Source organism: Typha angustifolia, chromosome 8 (assembly GCF_048772165.1).
Source record: "Typha angustifolia cultivar Huaian chromosome 8, ASM4877216v1, whole genome shotgun sequence".
NCBI classification, from domain to species: domain Eukaryota; kingdom Viridiplantae; phylum Streptophyta; class Magnoliopsida; order Poales; family Typhaceae; genus Typha; species Typha angustifolia.
The window spans coordinates 1,902,649-1,925,651 of record NC_133246.1 but is presented as its reverse complement, the minus strand read 5'-3'; the positions used below and the strand labels follow the sequence as shown (position 1 = coordinate 1,925,651).

General features: G+C 37.1%; 3 protein-coding genes across 6 annotated transcripts; 2 read left to right on the top strand and 1 right to left on the bottom strand.

The window, feature by feature from the left end:
- The first annotated feature begins 879 nt into the window (after positions 1–879).
- LOC140765633 (microtubule-binding protein TANGLED1) lies at positions 880–2,514 on the top strand. Its single transcript, XM_073104807.1, has 4 exons — positions 880–1,046; positions 1,148–1,290; positions 1,376–1,434; positions 1,526–2,514. The coding sequence occupies exons 1-4, from the start codon at positions 966–968 to the stop codon at positions 2,347–2,349; spliced, it is 1,107 nt and encodes a 368-aa protein (XP_072960908.1). The 5' UTR covers positions 880–965; the 3' UTR covers positions 2,350–2,514.
- A 3,504-nt stretch (positions 2,515–6,018) lies between these two features.
- On the top strand, positions 6,019–8,240 carry LOC140765804 (phospholipase A1-Igamma1, chloroplastic-like). The gene is made up of 3 exons (XM_073105055.1): positions 6,019–6,881; positions 6,991–7,460; positions 7,753–8,240. Exons 1-3 carry the CDS (start codon positions 6,054–6,056, stop codon positions 7,994–7,996), a joined length of 1,542 nt encoding a protein of 513 aa, XP_072961156.1. The 5' UTR covers positions 6,019–6,053; the 3' UTR covers positions 7,997–8,240.
- A 1,398-nt stretch (positions 8,241–9,638) lies between these two features.
- On the bottom strand, positions 9,639–21,835 carry LOC140765587 (villin-2). Of its 4 annotated transcripts, none has more exons than XM_073104745.1 (24): positions 21,693–21,835; positions 21,433–21,613; positions 20,208–20,333; positions 19,902–20,001; positions 19,728–19,796; positions 19,405–19,641; positions 19,135–19,312; positions 18,902–19,034; positions 18,036–18,195; positions 17,810–17,966; positions 17,633–17,733; positions 17,370–17,528; positions 16,570–16,638; positions 16,423–16,491; positions 16,157–16,294; positions 14,838–14,966; positions 13,125–13,272; positions 12,992–13,002; positions 12,743–12,883; positions 12,538–12,663; positions 12,024–12,089; positions 10,969–11,335; positions 10,303–10,535; positions 9,639–10,138 (listed from the first exon to the last, which is right to left on the bottom strand). In XM_073104745.1, exons 3-24 carry the CDS (start codon positions 20,261–20,263, stop codon positions 10,025–10,027), a joined length of 2,961 nt encoding a protein of 986 aa, XP_072960846.1. In that variant the 5' UTR covers positions 20,264–20,333; positions 21,433–21,613; positions 21,693–21,835; the 3' UTR covers positions 9,639–10,024. The 4 variants fall into 4 exon arrangements, with proteins under 4 accessions (XP_072960846.1, XP_072960848.1, XP_072960847.1 ...); XM_073104747.1 differs by having other exon boundaries at positions 21,433–21,583; positions 21,693–21,828; XM_073104746.1 differs by lacking the exon at positions 21,433–21,613 and having other exon boundaries at positions 21,614–21,834.
- Between the last annotated feature and the right edge of the window lie 1,168 nt (positions 21,836–23,003).

Sequence of the window (23,003 nt, the reverse complement as noted above, 5' to 3'; positions counted from 1 at the left end):
GACAAGAATTAAGTTTATTTGCCGTTAGATAAGTCTTAAGCTTATCCACTACTACATCGATAAGAATAAAAATAAGAATTTTTTGATCTTTTATCTCTTTTTATAATCTTAGAGAAGATATTTGGCACATAATCTTTTTACTTGTAAGATATTTAAAATTTTAGTACATAAAATAGAGACTTAATTAAGAAAGCTTATTTTTATGTTACAAAGAAATTAAAGTTAAACATTCTTAAATAGCTTAAGTACACAACATATTGCGTATTTTTATATATATCCTCTCATTTGTTAATAATCTCGTCTAGAAGTGAAGATTTATTTATCTAATAGAAATGTTACGGAGTTCGTTGTGAAGTACTCATAGCAGTACGCTTAGAATATACAGGATTGTAATGGAATCTGATGCTGATAAGATCGTCTGGGAACTGACATGGATCAGGTGTAGTGCCCGACTCTTATCCTGCTCAGCTTCCAACACTTCTACCCTTTCTTTTTTCTATTCCTTTATATATATGACTCTAGAGCGAGTATATCTGTATATATGATGAATAGTAGTATGAACTGAATGTTGCATAATTTCTCTATGACGATAGCAAAATTCCTCTAGGATGTGAATTATAAATTTGGACAAACGTAGGGTATGAAATGTAAATTTTCGAATGAAATATATTTTCTATAGTAGACCGGCCCCAAGAGTTAGTGGGCTAAGTTATAGCTTGGCCCGGCCGGCCCATCATCTGACTTGAAAAACGTGGACCCCCCGTTACTCTCTGTCATCCACTTGTCAAGCAAGGGTATAAAAGTCAAATAAAGTAGCCGTTGCCTTTGCTTGAGTATCCAGCAAGTGACCGTTAGACCCACATCCGTTACTCAGTTCAAACTCCACTTTACTCTCTTGCCTTTAGGATTCGAAAACAGAGGAGAAGAGATACAAAGGAGGAGAAGGAAGAAGGCAAGAAGCCAAGATGGTGGCCAAGACTCCAACCAAGGAGAAGAGAATGGCGACCGGTCTCAACCCCAATCTCATCAGAGAGACACTAAGCAAGGTACTGCTCTCATATTTTAGCACTAATCTCTTCATATTAAACTTCCGTTTTTCCTCCTTTTTTTTGGTATTGAAAAAAAAAAGAACCCAATTTTTCTGAAGGTGGACAGATGCATGGCTCGTCTCCAAGAGCTCCAGTACACGGTCACAGGTGGGAACAAGGTGGTTTCTGGCATTAGCCTTAGCCCTCGTAGCACAAGAGGGTATCTTAGAACCAGTCTAAGATGCAAGCAGGAATCCTTAAGGTTTGTTCCTTTTCTTTCCCATCTTTCTTCACGAACTTTTGCAACTTTATCTTTGATGGGTGGAACCACTACTTCACCATTACAGGTTGAAGGGTGCCTCAGCTAAGAAATCACCACCAGGGAAGTTCCAAGGCAGTTTAAATGGTATTATCAAAACAAAAAAGAGGCAATTCTTATGTTGCATTTCTTAGAGCAATTGGGTATTTCTTAGATCTTTACCAACTGAAACTTTCAGGGGAATGGCGAGGGATGTCGTTGCCGGCAATGCTGCTAGGAGAAACCGTGGTGGAGATTCTCCAAGCCAGCAAATTTGCAAAAGAAGTGGTTGCAGCTGCTGCCAATTTAAACACCACCAAGTTCTCTGATCCTAAAACTCCAAATCCTATTCGCCGAAATCGCAAACCGACATGCGAGAACACTCCGCTGCGCACGAGGAGAATGAAGGAGAAGCAGAATCTACTGAAGTCCATCCGGACGGAATCGGATTCTCCAACACTTACCAGAGCCCGATCCCGTATCCGATTCAAGTCAAATTCGCCTTTAAGTAGAAGGGAAGACAAAGTTACAAATGGTGGTGGTGGTGGTAGTAGTAGTAGGCCTTCAGTCATGGCAAACAGGGTATCACCCAAGAATAGACCATGGGCAAGGAAAACAGTGCTCTTTCCTAATCCTTTGTTCCTCTCCTTATCTCCTCCATCATCCCACAAGCAAAGATTTTACAAGACCAAGTCTCCCATCATTGCAAGACCAAGGCAGCAAACACCACCACCACATAAGTTTGTGATCAAATCACCACCAACCTCAATGAGGTCACAGCTCAATTCCAGGAAGCCAATTCCAGTGGTAGTTCTCAAGTCACCTACTCAGAAAGCAGCGGCGGCGGCGCCAAAGGCCCGGCGGTGCTCGTTTTCGCCGTCTCGGTTGGCGAGTAGATTGGTGTCTCCACTCAAGACTAGGATGATTTCTCTTCAGAGGGGCGGCAGTGGATTGATCACTGGCTTGAAACAGAGGCCTGGTTTTAGTACTCCTGTGAGGATTTCTAGCAGCAGAAGGTTCTGAACTCCATGGATTTACTTGCATGGTTAAATTTGTGTAAACATTTCTGAGGCCTCATTGAGCTAATGAGATTGGATATTTCTTATTGTCTTCATATATGGGTCAATAATATGTAACTTTATCCCCCCCTTACAGAAAAGAATCCATTTGCAGAACATTGTAAATTCTCTTGCAAAATGCTCTTGGAAATAATACATTGAGAAGTAATTATGGATGAGAATAGTCCATTATTAGATGCCAGGCATATCTTCAATAATGGAGATGGATATCAAGATCATAGCAAATTTGAGGGTTTTTGTCACTGTTATACATTATGGAGAAGATTTAGGCTATAAATATGGCACATTCTTGAAAGCAATAGTAGATCATCATACCCTGATAAGCATCACTAGCTGGTATACAAGCACACATTTATGCTCAATACGTGACAAATTTAGAATCACACACCAACCATTAGGCCGGAGCATTTATTTAAGCTTAAAAAGGACCAGACTAACAAAAAGTTATTGCAGGAAATGAAGGAAATTAGAGTCACTATGCAAAAGCTTTCCTCTCAATGGTTTAATTCCAGGTTCAAGTGAATGTTATAAGCTAAGTTACAATAAAATATGTCACTCTTAAATTATTTATATGTCTCATACTATTACTTAGTATCATTTTCACCGGTATCGCTAAAAGAGAAGATATGGATATTTTTTTTTATCCGCATATTAAATTAGATCAAAATTTTAAGGTTATCTCTATTAGAATTTTTAATGAAGTATTAACCGACGAGACTCGATAGGTTTAAATAGCTTTAGGGGTGCATCTACCTGCCCTTTTTTTTGAGAGAGAGAGAGAGAGAGGGTAAAAATGATATAGACTAAAAATTAAGGAGGTAAAGATATAATTAAGCTTTCTGGAAAACTCCTTTTTAATCACCATTGAAAACTTTGACGATAATTAGTGTCCAACTGCAATAGGGTTAACCAGGAAAGTAGATAATGACCTGGTTGGATTCCATATCTAGCCTCTTACCTGCTCTCAAATAGATAGGGAATTGACCACTGGTGGTCCTTGTGATAAGATATATAGTGAGCTTTTACAGCTGGAGCAATAGATTCAAGCATTGTAGCTTTCATGAGGAGTTAGGCCATTCATTTTTTATTTATTAATTGAACAACATCTAGAATTCTGTACAAAGTGCTACACTACAACCTGTCTAGTTGAAAGCAGATAGAAGAGAACTCTTCCATCCCTTTTTTTTTTATTTTATAAAAGAAAGATAAATTTATATATTAGCTATTTCGGTTATAAAGTTAGAATCGAAGACCTAACCTAAGTACAACCAAAACTCCTGATCTTCACCTTTCAGCTAATCGATCAGCAACGTAATTAGCTTCACATTGTATGTATATATATATATATATGAGTAATTTTATAATTTTAATAATAATGAGTTAGTTTAAATAATGTCATAGATTTAATTCAGAAATCTGGGATAGTGTTGCCCCATAAAAAGAGTAAAGCCTCTCTCATTCTCGTTGCCTCCACATAGAGTGTTGAACTAAAATATCAATATCGAATATCTATAATTATAGGCTCACTGTTAATTTGTCGAACTACGAAGCCAACTCTATTCAGCTCACGAAAAAGTCATTTCTATTAACCATTTGCTACTCGGGTTGTGGTTGTTCCCACCCAAAACAGTAAAGAAATTTGGTTTCGTAGAAATGATAGGTTAATTATTAATATATTCAACGATAAACATAAAGATTGAGCCCAAACTTTTTCGAGGTCTTCCTTTTTATTATTATGGCAGACATTATTCATAAATTTCTATAATTGCCAAAAGCTAATAATAATTAGAGCACGCAACCAATTTTTCTCCTTTATCTCATGTGCTTTTTTTAAACCAGAGTCCATCCTCCTAAGAATCCCGAAAAGGATGTTTAAAATAGTCAATAAATTAATATATGTTATTATATAAATCACATCCTATATTTTACCTATTTTACGATTCACGATCCGTCTTTGATAATTTTGTAACTCAACTCCTACTTTTTCTATATAATTCTCGTTTAACACTCTAACGTTATTTTCACCAAATGAGAATTATAAAAAAAATAGATGTCAGATTATAAAAACTTCAAAGACAATATGTGAATTATAAAATATATAAAATATAGGATGTCATTTATAAAATTCCCATTAAAATAATATCGGAGAAAAAGCTTTGAGTTTAAATCCTACTGAAAATAAATTCGCTGTCTAAAATTATAAGATATATATCTATTTAATTTAGATCCATTTGTTCAGGCTATTAAAATAGTTTTTAAGCTCAAAAGTAAAAAAAAAAAAAAGAGTATTATAATGTATAATATAAAATCACTATTGTCTAATAATTTAAATTTTTAGAGTAGTTAATGTATAGTTGGCTGGTATATTATCCGAATTTTATTACCTAAAAAATACAAAATAATCTTCTTCTTTTTTAAAAAATAATAATAATAATAAATAAATTAATTTAAGGGCTTGTGGTCAAATATAAATCATAACTATTACTCAGAGAGTGTCAATACCTGCGAGTTAAACGCTATCGAGTAATAGGCTAATAGCTATTACTCTGAGTCAAATCGACGGTGAGAGTCAAACTAATCCGGACATGCAAATAAACATTTTATTTTTCCACATCTAGGAATCGACCCTACAACCGTTTGTTGTCGCGAGGTGGTGGTACCTACTGTTTGTGCTTTAATTAATAATTATTACACGCATTTACTATTAAATAAACTATTTTACCTACCCAGCTGTACTCCTTGTACAACAAGCTAACTCATATTCTAATTAATCAATAGGTAATTGGGGAAATAGCTATAAATCTAAATAACAAATTAATTGTTTTGTAATATATGTATTGAATTCAAAGCAGGGAAAGTGAGTGGAAGGTGCAGCTTGGTTCATTTCACTTTCAGAAAAGCCCAATACTGCTGCTACTTGTTAGGTATTTTAGTTTGACACTGCTTCAATAAAACATGTGGTTAGAAGAGATAAAATCTATATCCTGAATAATTGAGTTGGGAATACTTATCCTATACATCCCCCACTAATAGAGGGACCTTTTTAGAAAATATACACCCCCAGGCCCCAGGAATGGAGAGTGGGCGTTGTAGCAGTTTTTGACCAAACTAATTCTGTTCCAAAATATCTGAGACTTATTTACCAACTAACAAAAAAGCTGATCTAATCGGTATTTTTTTTTTCTAAGTAAAAACGTTGATCAGTTTGACGTTTTTGTCTAGTCCTAAAACGACGCTAATTTGTTCAGCGCTTTATGTATATAAATGTTTTTAACTTAGTCTTTTAGCTGTTTAGAAAAAAATATTATCTCATAATAAAAATACTGAATTAATTAGTTCAGTGTTTTTGTTAGGAATATAATAAATTAGATCCTCTCTAGTAAATAAGTTTGAAGGTAATCTATTTCGATTATAAAAAATAAAAAGGGGGTAAAAATGAGTCAATTTTAGTCGTGAACTCGGCGTTGTAGCGTTGTACTTTATGGACCATCAATCATTAGTCAACCATGTGTTTCACATTTGAGGCCAAGATTAAAATATATTTACTTTATTATCCCCTGCATTTTTCCGATCAAACCCCTATATATACACATATATATGTAAATTAACCTCCATCTCCTCCATCCTCCTGACCTGACTGACTCCAAGATGGCAATCCCATGCCCAAAACTCCCCCAATCTATCCCCGCCCTAATCCCCCACGACCGCCACCGCCACTCTCCTCCGTCTCTCTTCTCCTCTAGTTACAAAGCCAATCCGGTTCGAACCCTAAGCGCCGGCGGCCGTGAGAAATCGAAAATTACACGTCTACCCTCCGCCATGAGAGACGACTCCGCCACCGCCCTCTCCTCCATCCTCGCGGAGCTCGAAGTCCTCAACCAAGAAGAGGGGAAGCGGCACTACCCGTTGACCGAGAGATGGCGCGAGATCCAAGGGGTGCTCGACTGGGCTGGGTTATTGGATCCTATGGATCCGCTCCTCCGGGCCGAGCTGATCCGATACGGGGAGTTCGCACAGGCCTGCTACGACGCGTTCGACTACGACCCCTTCTCCCGCTACTGCGGCAGCTGCAAGTACAACCGCCGCAAGTTCTTCCCCTCCCTCGGAATGGCCGCCTGCGGGTATGAAGTCACCAGGTATCTCTACGCCACGTCAAACATCACCCTCCCCAACTTCTTCACCACCTCGAGAGCCGCCAACAAGACGTGGAGCCAGCGCGCCAACTGGATCGGCTACGTGGCGGTGGCGTCCGACGTGTCGGCCGCCCGGCTCGGGCGGAGGGACATCGTGGTGGCGTGGCGGGGGACGATAACGCGGCTCGAGTGGGTCGCGGACCTCATGGACTTCCTCCGGCCGGTGGCCGACGAGGGGATCCCGTGCCCGGACGAGTCAGTGAAGGTCGAGTCCGGTTTCGCCGACTTGTATACTGACAAGGACCCAAACTGCCGCTTCTGCAAGTACTCTGCGCGAGAGCAGGTCTGCAGCTCACCTCACCGACTACTCTAAAATGATGCTTAAAAGTCGATTAAAAAAATTACAATAGATTTTAATTTTAATTTTTTTGTTATATATTCTAATAACATAGGTGCTCACCGAGGTGCGCAAGCTCGTCGACCACTACACCAATGCCGGGGAGGAGGTGAGCATATCCGTCACCGGACACAGCTTAGGCAGCGCCTTGGCGATGCTAAGCGCCTACGACATTGCCGAGACGGGGGCCAACGTCGGTGCCGGCGGTAAAAGAACGGCGACGACCGTGTTCTCCTTCTCCGGACCTAGGGTTGGTAATGGAAGGTTCAAAGAGAGGTTCGAAGGGTTAGGCGTGAAAGCTTTGAGAATCGTGAACGTGCATGATACGGTGCCTAAGGTTCCTGGGATCTTCATCAATGAGCGGATGCCCGAATCCGTGAGGAGGTTGGCCGAGTGGTTGCCGTGGAGTTATAGCCACGTCGGGGTGGAGTTGGCTTTGGATCATAAGCACTCCCCGTTCTTGAAGGAGACTAGTGATCCTTCTTGCTTCCATAACTTGGAGGCTCACCTCCATTTACTCGATGGGTATGTTTATTTACTTAACTCACCTGTGGGTAGATCTTCTCATGCTAATTTACTACTTAATCAGCAAGAAAAATGCTAAAAGCTTAGTTATAGTCAAACTATAAACAAACAGCCCACTTCTTGGGAATTGCAAATGGTAACATGTATAACTTATTAGCTTTAGCTGTCATCTGAACCATGGAAAACTTAGTTTAATGAACACAGCTGTGTATGTTGAGATGATTACTTATTATTATCCTGTCCATACTTTAATCGTCAGGCATGTTTCATAATAATATAATTAATATAATAGGTACCACGGGAAGGGTAAGAGGTTTGTGTTAGCGAGTGGGAGGGATCCAGCTCTGGTGAACAAGGCCTGTGACTTCCTTAAAGACCACCACCAGGTGCCGCCCTTCTGGCGGCAGGACGAGAACAAAGGCATGATCAGGGCTCACGATGGGCGTTGGATGCAGGCCGAGAGGCAGAAGATGGACGACCACCCACCGGACACGCATCACCATCTCCGCCTCCTGGGTCTCCACAAGGATAACTGAGGAGGAGTAGTTGCATGCACCACAAGCAATAACCGAGGCTTGTATGTACAGTGTATCTATCTCATGGGCTTAAAAGCCTTAAAAAAAAAAAAAAAAGGTGAGCCAGATGTAACGATGGACGGAAGAAAGATCGATCTCCGAGTCGCACGAATCTTAAAGCGCACTCCTGAGAATATGTATATGTATATCTACCATGTGACGTAGGTGCATTAAAATTGGGAAGTATATGTTCTATTATATGCAATTTTTGGCCAAGGTATTTGATAAGTGGATGCTGCAGTAAAGGACAGAACGGATATAATATTTTAACAAAAAAGAAAGAAGAGAAAAACTTATCTAACCACTTGAAGGAGGCAAGCATAAAAATGGTCAGACAAGCAGGAAATTTCCAGAAGGCATTGGCCTTCATGATTTTAGCCTTTCTAGGTGATTGATGGCTTGGGTGGACACTGGGAATATGCAATGGCATAAGAATACCAACAATTTGATCAATCTTTCTGGCCCTGTTAGTTGAATTTAATATCAGCTGCGTCATCTTAGTTATCGTTCTAGTCCCGTTAGTTGAATTTAATATCAAGTTTTGTCATCTCTGATGTCGAGGTCACCCAATTGAAGGAGAAGTGCATTTGAAAAAAATATATATATATAGAAGTGGTGGCAAGGAACCGACTTGTCACATGCACATAATTGTCGTGTTTTAACTCCTTTTGTTAAAGCCTTTGTGGGAAGAGAGACTTCAACGTCCACTTTTTTACGGTCCAAGAGGTGGTTGTCTATGTCTCCCTTTCTAAGGGCTTTCTAACAATCAAGCTGCTCATTCTATTATCACATGCTCAGGCTGCCTCTCTTAGTTTAAGACTAAGTCTCAAATTCAATTAATTAGTCATATTTTTTAGATTTGATATTTTAAAAAGTAAACTTAATTAGACATAAAAAAAAATTTTAAAAATATTTAATTACTGAACTAGGTTAGGCGTTCTTGAATCAATTGCAGAAGATCTCTAAATTTTTAAAAGGTATCTTTGTAAAGATTGGAATGATCGACCTTTGGGATTTTGTACCTTACTTGTTTTCAGATGAAAGCGTACGGGACCTTTTCTTTAAAGCATAAAGGACAGGCATTTCTTCTGTGAGCAATAATTAGATAAGATGCTCTTGAATCACTCAGCCAACAACTAATTAGATACTATAGCATGGACCCCAATATGAAGCACACTGCACACCGGATTATGTCAAATCCAACAACCAGATCGAATCAAAATCAATAGCTAATCGAAATATGAATCCTAAGATCTGTACTCAATAAATTAGGTTTTGGGTCAAAACAAGTGGATTAATTATTGGAGTACACTACCGCTTTAAACTTTACACAACCTTGATGAGTTAAAAAGAAAAAGAAAAAAAAAAAGGCATGTAAGGGTGAGCAAAAACATCATTTCTTACCATCCCATGTCTTTTCAGTCAAAAGTGAAAAATGTCTAATTTGAATAGCGTGCAACGTAAAAATACGAAACCATACTTGACCAAGATTTAATGCAGAAGTCATATATCTTGCCATACGGAAGCACTCAGGAAAAGCTTTCAAGGATTAATATAGCAGAGGCATCCTCCATGCAAATTACGGCATAAATAGCAAAGAATATTGTAAGAGCAACAAGGATTTATATCAAAACTTTCTCCTGCATCTCAATGCAATACACATAATTATGTACTGTATTTAACTAGATACAATCTATATGTATCAAATCAAACAAATATATATACTTGTGAACCTTACTCCAAACAAACTGAACAACTATGGAGACCCATCATGTTGAAACATCAAACGCTCATGTACAGAAAAAAAATGGAAGAATGCCCTATATGTCGCACAACCACCAGGGAGCAGCATGACATCAACCGCAAGCAAAGCCTAATAGAAAATATGAATGCATCACCCAGAACAGAGATGACAAAGCAAAAAAATACAAACAGTATAACAATAAATATACGACCTAGAGAGCTGCACCCTGTCATGAATGCATACACTTAGAAGAGATCCGACTTTCTTTTCAGCACATCTTGCTTCCACCTGGGCTGCCTATAAAATGTCTCTTTAGTCATACCAAGAACTGTCTGGAACTCGGCATCAGATAGGTAGGCCTACAGAGTGCAACAATAAAACAAAATAAAAGAGTGACTCTTTCTTAACCTTGAACATTCAAAACATTACAAATCAATATCCTTTTGTAAACAATTCTAACTCCCGGGTCCTTTTTCTTTAAAGATACCGTAATTTAAAAGAAAGTGAGTTCTGAACTGCAAACCTCTCTTCGTTTATAATCAATTCCGCTAACAGGGTTGCTCGACTTGGCTTTCAGCCGTTCATAGCTAAATGTGGTTTCTCCTCCATTCTCATCTATCTTTGGTTCTTGTCTCGGCTCAGAATCAGTTCCATTGCTCTTGGCCACCAATCTGTCTCCCTCTATAGCTTCTTTCTTAACAGGAACCTCTAAGGAATCCCCCGCCTCAGAGGCAGCAATTTCAGACTTCAAAGGTGCTGCATCAGTTACGAAAGTAAGCCTTTATGCATGAACTACATTATATCAAGGAATCCACTTTATTGTTGCTTCAATATGTTATGGAATTCAGACAGCCATGACGCTAAAGATTTCTCAAACATCAGGATTAAACTTTGAAAATTTTTACCCTAGATCTCTCCAGGAGCAATCAGGAAATGACCTTACACTTATAATTTATTCAGGATAATATCACATAATAATCATCCCTTTAGATAAATAGGTTTGAAATGATAGCAACTCAATACCAGCTTGGACATAAATAACATATGCTTGCATTACTGCATTTAAATTGTATTAAATATGACATTCAAAATTTGTTCAGCATAAAAAGTCAAAGATGGCAGCAAGGTCATAAACTTGTAATATTCCAGCAAAAGTAACATTTATTTTTAATAAAAGAAGCCATCTTACCTGTGATAGTCTTTGGTGGTACTGGGGAAGAACCTCTGCTCATATTCTTCTGTGGTACTGGGGAAGAACCTCTGCTCATATTCTTCTGTGCTATTGGGGAAGAACCTCTGCTGATAGTCTTCCGTGCTACTGGAGAAGAACCTCTGCTGAATCGAGCAGTGGAATCAGAGGGTCCCTTTTGTTCAGCAGTTAGAACAGCTGATAGTGCAGCAACTGCAGCTGCTCTTTGAGAACCTTGGCTTGGACGCAATGGCTTTGGAGATACAGTTTTGGCTTTGGAAGATGGATTTAGTGCAGAAGATAAGGCTGCCATTGCTGATGCCCTTTGGGTTGGACCACCATTACTTGAGTTTGACTTATCATTAGACTGACATAATCAAAGAAAAGAATATTAATTACACATGAATGCCAATAATTACATAAGCACTTTATTAACAAATATATTGGTGAGACTTAATAGAGGCTAGTACGATTAAGTTTCAAACTGAGGATGCAGATATGACTAGATCACTAAGATACACATACATAATTATTTGTGGACAAACACAATCTGATAATATATCCAGTTTTAGTACATTAAGCAATTAGATTAAGAACAGTGATGGCATCAACCGGCGAACAACATTTCACAAGCAAGAAATTTGCTGGTGGTACTGTAAAATTAGAACAAAAGATCAGAACTTGAACAAGATATATCAGTGTACTACAGTGCACTAGGATGGCATATTTCTTAAGACATATAAAGATATGAACTGTGAAAAATTTGTCCCCCTGCCAATGGGATTGAATCCAGATCTTCTTGTGCATGTTTAGAGAACTAAATTTTGGCATATGGGCCTTAGTGCCCAGTTGGGCCAATATGTCACCAGTTTTTTGGGCCTCTGAGCTGCATTATGGTTGTGTGGTCTAAAGGGCAAGGGTGGCCCGTTTATAATCAATCCTATGCACCATCATATGTAAGAAACCTTTCCAGGTATACATAGCCAAATGCATATTGAGATTATTGCTATAGGTAAGTTACATTCACCAAGAACAAATGATCTGAAACAATTTACCTCTGAAGCATGCGCTGATGTCCCAAAAAGAAGTGAGAGCTTCTTTTGAAATGAATTTCCTTGAACCTGCTTAATATCAAAGATAACATCTTAGCCTACAACAGCAAGCAATATGCAATGGTGCAATATTTAACAAGAAAAAGGATAATCTTCTAGTTTATAACAAGCAATCAGAAAAACAAATGAAATTTGTTTAACATCTATAGGTCTGTATACAGCCGACCAGAAATAGTTGGGGCAAAAGGTTTGGTTGTCATTAGTTTTAGTTCTGCATATAAAGTGTAAAACATACTAGAAGAAAATCAAATTTCATGCAGATCAGAAAGATGAGAAAACACACCAATGCAAGTAAATCCTTTATCTCTACAACATATTATGCAAACGTGTCGTAGTTATCTGCATTAGAAAACCTACTACTGCTTACCATGCACACTAGAGTTTCTTATAAGGCAACATTGTAAGCTTACACTATTAAATTTCATTTTTTTACTGCATAAAAAAAAAATTAAATTACCATCGCCTTTGTGGCATCCCAGGAGAAGTATGTCGTGAAGAAACATGGTTCATTTCCTTCTGCGACGTTATAAAGTGGCACATCATGAGATAACCCTTCTAGAGACACGGCAAGGTTAATGTATTTCTGTGGAAAAACAAGAACTTCTGATTGATTAGATGCTACATGTATACATCAACAGGAAAGGAGAAACTTCAATACATACTTGTCCTATATCAAGTGCCTTCTGTTTCTCCTTCGAATCCACAGAATGACCGACCCATACGAAGACCTCAGCATGTGTATCAAGTATCAATATGTCCTCCGTCAATAAATCATCTTGAGAGAAATTAAAAACCTCATCAACCTGAAAGCAGAAAAGGATAATCATTGAAATATGGGAATTAAAAAAAATGCAGGAGATAAATAAATCAGAAATTGAATATTATATCAGGCTAGTGGTAAGTTTGCAAACCTCTATCTTTCCTGAGGAGTTGTCATCCAAACACAAAAGCAAAGATAAGATAGGGTCAGGCCAAAGGTAAAAATACATAAACTAATTGAAAATTACATGAAAGAAAAAGAAAATTCTCAAAATTTAATCTAACCTTTGTTTAATGAAAAGGTATATAAATGAGGATCTCTAATGACTTCTTGTGTGACCTTTTTGGTGGAAAGACTTTGCTTTCCTCCAAGAGCGAACCAAAAGGCGGAGGTCTCTGTTCCCTCTTTAGTGTGCTTCAGTGCAACACCGGGCTGTAGGATAGGAAATAAAAAAGTAAGCCAAATGAAGTGGGATGGTAAGACCAGTATCCATCTAAAACAAGCAAAAGGAGTCCAATGATACAAACAAATTTGTCATAACCAAAGATTTCTAAACATTTTTGTCACTATTACACTATATTTAGTCATTATAGCTAGATAATTCTTTTTTATTTCTTAACATTATAGCTACAGTTCACTATAAATTTTTTTGGAAGAAAAGAAAATGAGCCAAGACTTTCTAAAGAGGCAACAGTTGAATAATGATAACATCTATCTACTTGTTTTAGAAAAGGTTAAAGAGTGCTTTTGGTTAAGAGAAAACTGGCCCATGTATAGATACTTGTCAAATGGAAAAAAAGTCTAAAGACAATAGAACCCAAAACAAAAGAAAGTCTTTTGCCTGATGTTTCTGCCAATCAACTCTTTTTCCTTTTATATACTTGTTTATCGGAAATGACCAAAAGTAAAAATAATGGCAAACTGTCAGTTAATACCAACAAGTAGATAAATTCTAAATGCACATCAGCTCTGGTTCACTCTTAAATGGATCACAAAAACATAATGCTAGTCCTAAACCAAAATACCACGCAAAGAGTACTTACAACTATCAAAATTGAAGGTAGGCTTTTAATACAATTTGAAATGTTGATTAGATATAAGTCGAGTGGTCAAACTAAAGGGAATAAATCTATAGTCTATACAAATTCACCTCGAGAACAAATGAACTGTCTTCCTGAGTGAACTAGTGAAGTCCTTTTAAATTTGTAACCTCAATTTTCCCCTCTGGTCATTTCAACAGACCGTCTTTCATAAGTTTCCAACTTATATTTTACTCAGTTGGTCCTTCGGGGAACAAAATGTAAGTTTGTCAATAGGTTGGACCAGCCCAACAGCACAATGGCCTGGCCTGAGATCGAAAACTTCAAACTTAGACTTGAGCTTTCGAGGACCTAGGCCTGATTGGGGAAAATAAGAAATGACAGCTTCAGGAAGTCTATACTAAATTTAGGCTGAATGAACTAAAAATTGCCATCTGGACCAATAGCAGCTCCCAGTAGTGTCTAGGCTTAGGCCAGATTTATGCATACTATGCCGGCAGCCCAACAGGTTGGTAGAGTCCTATAACTAAATAAAGCCTAGGCTTCTTGGCTCATTATCACCCCAATAAGAATAGGTTGAAAAATTATGTCAGATTGCACCTCACCCAACCAGAAGAAAGAACCAAAAATCTAGAAAGAGTAAGTGCAGCACGCACATTCCACTGCTTGATCTCAACAAGGGCTTCCAAGAGTTCGATTAATGGAGAATAAATCATAAGCATCATATTGGAAAGAACATTAAACTAAATAGTCCAGTATTAGAGTACTCAGTTTAATGATATACAGCACCAATGAATTAAGTGAATTATTGAACTCAGTATTAGTAATTCTGGTTCAGCACAAAAACATCTATGTTTTTTTAATAACGGTAAGAACAATACAAAAATAAGATGAAGCATAGTTAGGTTTGGTAGATGCAAGAAAGCTAAAACACTGTATAATTTGTGGGAATTAGACCTTCAAAAATTCTGCTACTTTTGCAGCCCATTGTTGCTGCTCAAGAGTGCTTGAATTTCCATGCCATGTGAATAATGAGTTTCCAGATTGCAACAGGAAACAATCTGTGGAGCACAAAGATGTTGCCACCTGAAAGGATAATGAGTACACTTCATCAAATAGAAACACATGGAAAATTGGAAATATTTAAATCAGCTATTTTTGTCAACAACAATAAAATTTGAAAGAGCATTCTACAGCTGAAGACAAATGAAAGTAACCTATAAAGGAGTAGCAACATGTGAGAGAGAAATAAGAGAGGAAAAATAGGACAATCTAGAGTAGGTAGCAAAAAATCCATAGTACGAACCAAGCAACGTATCAATGATTGCAGTCTACATCCAAGCAGCAATTTGCTAGTATAACATATTAGATGGCATAAGAAAGCTAAATGATGCGCAAATCCAAGGGGCATATCTGTTGCTCTATAGAAGAGTAAACTATTCAAATGGACAGATTTCTCTGGGTAGTACAAAACTACAAATAGTGAAATACATATTAATCTGACAATAGAAGTACTAATTTTAGGGAGCTATAAAAACTATATGATGACATACATAAACAGTTGTGCAGCTAGGTAATGATTCCTTGCATAAGTATTTTTTGTTGTTAAAATTCATATTATATGCAAACCAATAAATACTTGCATACTTGGTGCTTCTACAAGTTGAAAGAAAGCTCTTTAATAAGCCAAATGCCAAAGCATGCTGACAAGTGGCTCCTTGGGGAAAGTTTATGCAGAAAATTATTAGCTGATTCATAGGGCGAGAAATTGTAAATCACATAATACAATATATTTTCACAGACATTCCATACAAGAAAGAGGACAGGTGCGAGTACAGTTACAGCTTAAATTAGTATCATTTTCTCAACTAAGGTATAGAGTGCCAGGATGCGGTCATCAACCTCTTTTCTGATCCTTCAAACATTCAATATCTACAGAAAACGAAACACTCCTTATGTTAAAGTGAAATTGCAGCACATCAGTTCTCAATGATAACCACATTTCATCTATATTTGCTATTTTAATATATCCTAGATGGCTAAGATTATCAACTATTCAAAAAAATTCAACTATTATTAAGCAAAAGTATACACCAATGTCACATCTCTCATACTTGGGAAAGAAAAAAAAAATTAAATGAACTTCATAATGTTTAAAGTTGTGGTAGAAATTCATATAAGTAGCTTCTTATTAACCGGAGAACACAACATATCCAACTGTTGAAATCGGTATAGCAGAGGGCATACTAAAGTATAAAAGAAAAAATAATGCATACCGCATCGACTTGAACTGCCTTGTTGTTATGCAGTGATGTGCCAGATACTCGAATTAGTGCAATACTATCAGAAGTATAAGTTTCATCATTCAGATTCTTGTCCGCAATAAGTTTCTTGTAACCAGAGCTAATCCCACCCTGCATAAATCATACAGCATTTAGTAAGACAGTACAGCAGTGCTCTTTCCAGTAAAGTAATTAACAAAAAGTTCATATTTGTCACTTCCTTTACACCATGAGAGGCAAAATTCTTTCAGCAGAAGTACCTTCAACACAATCATGGGTTGGAAGAGGGCAACAAATTGTGGTGGTTCATTTCCTTGATAAACGCGGCCCTGCAGGAATCACAGACGTAGTACCTCCTTCAGTAACTCGTATATTTTAAAAAGTAGCAAGAGAAATGGAAAGAGTACCTGAACAGGTCTTCCTTTTAAGGAACTCCACATGGTATTAGCTAATCGAGTCGCCGTCATTTGATCATCCTGGAAGAAAACAATACCACATGTTGGTCCTATTACAGAACAAAATCACAATTGTTTTATAATTATTCTGTGATTCTATTATTAATTAAAAAAAGAAAGGTAATCAATATTTCAAGAAGTTCAGCTATTGATTTGAGATACACTATCTGACATGGCTCTAGGGATAGGGCAAGGTGATTTCCTGAATGAGATCTATTCAGATAGAGGAAATAGCAAAATTGGTATGAAGCAATAAAACAGATGGCAAGACCCATACAGATAAGTGAAAATAATAAAGATGTTAAAGTAGCAAATGTGAAAAAAAAAATCAATTATATATATAATATCCACCAGTCAGCCTTATATCTTTTATTGCAAGTCCCTCTTGTAAGCTACGAACTTGATAACAATTCCTAGGTCAGATGTTTAAGTCAATAAGCCAGCGATTAAAGTTCTGCCCATTATTCGGTACAAGGAAATAATACCCGTGCCACAGGGGAATGCCAGTGACGTAACACAATATAAGAATAGCATAGCGCAAGAATGAAGAATCCATGGAAGTTATTCAAGTCTTAACAAAACAAGCAAATTTCAAGTCAACTAGTTCTTATGTATTTGGAGAGAGAACATCATATCCATCTACCACTAGCAAAATATTGCAGTGTACCATAAATAAATATGTATTTGTATGAAAATATATGACAAACAATGTCTTTTTCGTGTGAGGTTATATCCTGAAGCATCATTATTACCTGACTACTGTCCCTTCCTATCCAACACGTTAAGAAATATTCCTCTTTCTTGTCACCAGAATGATATGTATAAAGAACAAGGTAGCAATCTCCACTATAAAATTTACCAATCTCCTCCTTCAGTACTGGAGTCTTGGCACTGCCATTAATGCGCCAAACCTGAAAGGATATGCATGAATTAACTTTTGAAGAGAGGGATTTTTCTCCACTAATCTAGAAAATCTCACTAAAGTGCAGATTTCTACAGGCTAAAGAAATGTCACCTGAAGTTTTCCACCTCCTTCAAGCAAAGGAGGAACTTCCTCATTGACAGGTGAACCTTTTGAGACTCCCTTAACATCAACACCTTGTTGCTTTAATAAAGCTATAAAACAAAAGGAAATGTTATTGAGGATCAATAGAAAACAGATTCATTCATCCCAGATAAGAGCTAATGCTACCTGCTACTTTTCCTCTTCCATCATCACCACTAGAGGTCCCTGTACCTGTACCAGCAGGCCATGATTCAAAGTTGGACTTGAATGAATGTGTTTCGTAACCTTGAATAATCTGAGTAATGCGTGTGGCTCTTGGTCTGTTTTGATTTATAATAAAATCCTACAAAGAAAATATGTCAGGAAGGGTACCTAATTAGGAGAACATTAAAAAGAAAATTCAAGTGTTTACCTCAGCAGCTTTGCTTGCAGCTTTCCTCTCCTCGACTTGTGTTACCCTTCCAACCCAAACAAATATCTCAGCCCCACAATCAAGTAGATAACATTTGTTGTTTTCCAGAAATGCTTTAGAGATTGCGTTCTCTTCTAACTTTAACAGACCATCATTAATACTGAAAGAGAAAAAAGAAAAGGCCTTTTAATTTGTATAATAATAGAAGAAAGATATTCCTCATAGTAGGATTTTGCAATATTCATTTGAACATTACTATCACTTGCAGGGAATGTGAGGAGCAGATTCAAAAGCCAACTAGTAATACCTGCTTCCACACATTTTAAAATTTTAAGAGAACTTCAAACAAATTTTTTCTGCTATTAAGCAAACAATTTAAACTGAGGTGCTAGTGAAAACATAAACAACAAATACACTTTTGGTCCCAACAGTTTGGCTTTCTAAATGGATTTTCATCTATAAGGGTCCAATTTCATAGTTTTCTTGGCAAAGTTTACGGCGACTGTCCAGCACCTAGCACATCCATCTTATCTAACATGGGGAACAGTGGTTGCACATGGGCAGAGTTACTCTCAAAGACATCATTATAAATAATAGACACCTTGTAGTCCTCATCCAACAAGTTTGCATTCAAGAGTATTTTAAGTCTTGTCATTATTTAATAAAATATAAGAACTTCTATCAACTAAAAAGGAAAAGCATTACCTGCTGTACAATTTCCCCCTCAGTTGAAATCGTTCAAAAAGATTCAGTCACAAAGTTCAACTAGAGATATTTTTTGTTAAAATATAAATTTTAGGAACCAAACTAGCGATACATTATCTCAACTAACTTTACATATATCATGCATGAGAAAAAAAAAGTACCAATAAAGCATTGGAGGAGTTTTTTCAGGAATAATGTCATCTTCGCCAATAGTTCTTTTGCCAATTGGTGCAAAGCCACCAAAAAGAACCCAGAATTCTCCTGAATCTGATTCTGCCACAAGCTTTCCATCATCTGATATTATTGATGCAAATGTCAGAGTTAAAGAAAGTAGGAGATGAATGCCATAGGCACAATCACATGAATGATGTTTGTAAGAGGTTAGTTCTCTAACCTATAATTGCAACATCGCATTTTCCCTCATGGTACTTATCCTTTAAATGTTGTATTACTTCTAAAGATTTAGCTCTTTCTTGAATGTTTGAGTTAGCACCATTGAATTGATATATTTTCCGCTCGGAGTCTAAGATAAACACATCATCATGATTCAGTGACGAGCGAGCAAATGGAACCTGCATGAGTCGATGTTTGTATTAGTATTTCCGTGCACTATACTTGGTACGATATTAGAACTTACAGGAACATGTCTAAAATGCTACACGACCTGCTTGACTTTCACAACTCTTTTTCCTCTACAAACATATAATCGTGTTTCAAATTTCTCCTCTTCTGGCTTTTTGAATCCGGAGGCAAAGCCTCCCTCCTGAGGAATAATACATGGTCTGAAGTATGAAAGAAATTTGTCAGATTCATGACCTTGAACTTCTCTGTGCTGAACAGCACGCCCACCAAGGACTACATCAAGTTCAACTGTTTTGATTGCTGCAGTTCCAGCTTCATCCTACAATGATTCACAAGATAAATAAAAAAGAGAACAACTCACAGAATCACAGATAATTTGTCAGAAAACAAATAATATTAACATACCTGACTTGAATTTTTCCCAATCCAGAAATGAATATCATAGAGGTAGGAACCACCTTTACCAGAAGTTGTCTGCAGTAAGCAGGAACAAAGCAGAAACTCAGGTACCAAAATTAAAAAAATAAAATGAAAAAATATTAGACTATGATTCTAATGGTAGAAAAAGGAAATAATCACCTGTAGAACGATATATGAATCCCCACAGTAGAATTTACCATAATCTGATTTCGGCAGAGGAACAGGCTGAAAGTTCTCAATACGCCAGATCTCTGTCCCTCTATGTGATGTTAAAGAACATTGAACATGAAGCTAATGAGACACTATATATCCATGTAATACTACAGAAACACCTCGAACAGTAAAGCAAACGTATGGTTAGATATCTGGTCAGATGAGAACATCCTCTGACAGTCACGTGAAAGACCTTGACACTTGAGAGAAAACAATGCAAGTATATGTAAATATATTTAATTCTAAGGATACACTCTCTGGCCAACTCCTTGGAAAGCGGGATCCAGATTTTTCACAGAACCTGACATTTTGTATTCCTAAGAGATCTTCTGGAATGCTTCCTCTAGTGGACACTGGAATCTAAATAGGTACTATTTGCTGAAAAAAAATAAAAGTAATTATCAATTATTAGAACATATTCACATACACAGTTGGGTATAATGCTCATAGCTCATTTGCAGACACAGAAGAAAAGGAAATCAAATAAAAAGGAACAAAATTAATTCAAAAATATTCCACACTTCAATAGAACTCCAACTCCTTCACAGTGGCAAATAAGTTGAAAACTAAATGGCAAGTCAAACAACAATTAGTTATGAACTTCTCCCCAAAGAAATCAACAACAACCAATTAAATAAACAACTATTTACTGTTAGTAAAATTTCGGTTTTAGCTTGAAGTAATTCCTATTATGAACTCCTTCTGAATACAAGACTTGTGATCTTAAAAGTGTTAAATCAAAGTATCCCAATTGGTGCACAATGGTTCTAAGCTAATAGGAAAAATACTTTGGATAGTTGAAGTAGGCATACTATAGATAGAAATTTTGTCAGTCAGCTGCAGCTGCTGCAAAGACAGACGATTTACATAACATCCAATTTTATGGATATTATTCTAAAAGATTGTAAGTTTATCATGATCAAGCTGGACCCAAAGGAACACACTTATTTACCTAATTTAAAGCAAACCATATCCATAACTTAGACCTCAACTTCAGATATTATTATATCACTTTCACGTTAGAAAAGTACACACTTTAACATGTCCTGGAGTTTGCCTTTCTCTAATCACAAATCCATACATAAGGTTCTCTCTGGTTTTCTCTTTCTTCTTGCTCCTTCACTAACAACAAAAGAAGGGAAAAACCCACGACATACACTTCCTGAGCACTGACATCGGACTCTAGCTCCAGAAACTTACAACGGAGAAGGACAACTGTAAATCTAAAACCACTATATATCCAACATTGTCGCCGAAACATCATCATGGATCAGAATAACTCGTCAGAATGCCAGGGAGATCGATCAAAAATAATATTAGACAACCAAACAGAGTTTATCTCTAATGAAGGAGGATCGTCTTTGAAGGTTACTTTAACTACACTCCAATGTGATACGTAAATCCACTCAAATTAATTCTCCGAGCACAGATTAAAAAGCCAAGCAAGAAAAAGAAGAAAACAAACGACCACACTTACGATCCAAGGAGAAAAGAATCAAGAAAATGGGCAACTGACGGGCGAGAGCAATCGAATGCCAAAATCGATCAAGTCGCACATCCGATCGGATGATCCGCACAGCAATGTAACCAGATAGAAGCGAGAGATAGAAACAAGTATACAATAAGATCTAAGATTAACCACACCGATGATCGGGTACCTGAAACAATATTGAACACGATCAAAACCACCAAGAAATGGCGAGGATAACAGAGACTGAATCGATTCGGAATCGGCACCTGCAAAGATCTCTGGGTGACGATCGATAAAGAAATAGAAACCAACGCGATCGAGGTGGCAAAAGGTAGACAATGCTTAAAGCGAATGATTGCTCTCTTCTCTCTTTCTCGGTATCCACTTCCCCTTTTCTCCCCTCTCACTGCTATTTTTAGATTTGGCTATTTATATATAGCGTAAACTAGAAATATATAATTTAAAAGTCGAAATTATAATAATAATAAAAATAATAAAAAAACGCCAAGGTCCTTTGAAACGGATCTTGCAGCAAGAGAAAGGATCCGAGAAGCGCCAGGTCGACCCACGCCGACCGACGGACCGACCGACCGACCGACCATTAGATTCTCACCTTTCTATCAGGATTGGTCAGGATCGCCTGCTCGGCTTCCAACAGCGAACTGCTATCAGGCAAATCACAGCCCTCCACGACGGCCAATATTGATTCGTTATTAATTAGGAGAATGCTTCTCTTCCTTCAGAAATCCTTCAAAACATTGTCTGCAGTCTACTACGTCTGATTGTTTTCCATAGAAAAAAGGAAAATAATAAGGCTATACAATGTGATATAGCCGTATATGTAACCTAATTAAATCATACATAATTCTAATAAATAATATTTTAATTTTTAGGATATATAACCATAGTAAGATCTCCCTTTTTATAGTAGTAAAAGAGCAGGTAAACTGACTAATCTAGTTGTTATAACCTCAGACATGTTAAAAAAAAAAAAAAAAAAAAGTCAAATAGAACTGGGGCATGTCTCATTCCTCCTAACCCAAACCTAATCCACTCGATCAATATTAGGACCCAAAAACTTTCAGATTTTTCTGGAATAGGATGTGCATCAACTCTTCGGAGTCGAGCTCAAAATTGACCATTTGAAATCCCCCGTCTATGGCCACTCCTCTAGTTTAAGACTCCCGGATGGATGTTTTCCACATCTCCGGTCCTTTAAGTCTTGTTTGGTTTGAGGCTAAGCTCTAATTGATTTCATTTCATAGTTATTATTTTTAGAAGAGTCAACTTAGTTAGATATAAAAAAAAATATTTAATTACCAAACCGGTTACTAAGGAGTCCCTAAATTCAGAGCAAACAAAGCCCTAGCCGCCCATCTTGTTTCACGGTGAGATCTCCTATTGCCCGCTTTATTCTGTTTAGTCCGTAATCAACTTTTCTCTAAAAGAAAATATAATATATTTTATTGTTATTTAAACTTAAGATATAAATTATTTTAAAGAGAAACGAGTGGCGAATGAGGAATTTGGTCATGGTGTCATCCTCCAAGCTGGATTTAAGGGACTTTTGGCTTGTG

What these genes read in the sequence shown, in the direction of transcription:
- LOC140765633 (XM_073104807.1), top strand. Translation starts at nt 966, where the DNA reads ATGGTGGCCAAGACTCCAACCAAGGAGAAGAGAATGGCGACCGGTCTC. An exon ending in TCAGAGAGACACTAAGCAAG is followed by an intron (nt 1,047 to 1,147) that starts GTACTGCTCTCA and finishes ATTTTTCTGAAG; the next exon opens with GTGGACAGATGCATGGCTCG. An exon ending in TGCAAGCAGGAATCCTTAAG is followed by an intron (nt 1,291 to 1,375) that starts GTTTGTTCCTTT and finishes TCACCATTACAG; the next exon opens with GTTGAAGGGTGCCTCAGCTA.
- LOC140765587 (XM_073104745.1), bottom strand. Translation starts at nt 20,263, where the DNA reads ATGTCAGGTTCTGTGAAAAATCTGGATCCCGCTTTCCAAGGAGTTGGC. An exon ending in ACTCCTCCAATGCTTTATTG is followed by an intron (nt 18,196 to 18,901) that starts GTACTTTTTTTT and finishes TTTCTCTTTCAG; the next exon opens with TATTAATGATGGTCTGTTAA. An exon ending in TAGGAAGGGACAGTAGTCAG is followed by an intron (nt 16,639 to 17,369) that starts GTAATAATGATG and finishes GTTTTCTTCCAG; the next exon opens with GATGATCAAATGACGGCGAC.
- LOC140765804 (XM_073105055.1), top strand. Translation starts at nt 6,054, where the DNA reads ATGGCAATCCCATGCCCAAAACTCCCCCAATCTATCCCCGCCCTAATC. An exon ending in AGTACTCTGCGCGAGAGCAG is followed by an intron (nt 6,882 to 6,990) that starts GTCTGCAGCTCA and finishes CTAATAACATAG; the next exon opens with GTGCTCACCGAGGTGCGCAA. An exon ending in CACCTCCATTTACTCGATGG is followed by an intron (nt 7,461 to 7,752) that starts GTATGTTTATTT and finishes TTAATATAATAG; the next exon opens with GTACCACGGGAAGGGTAAGA.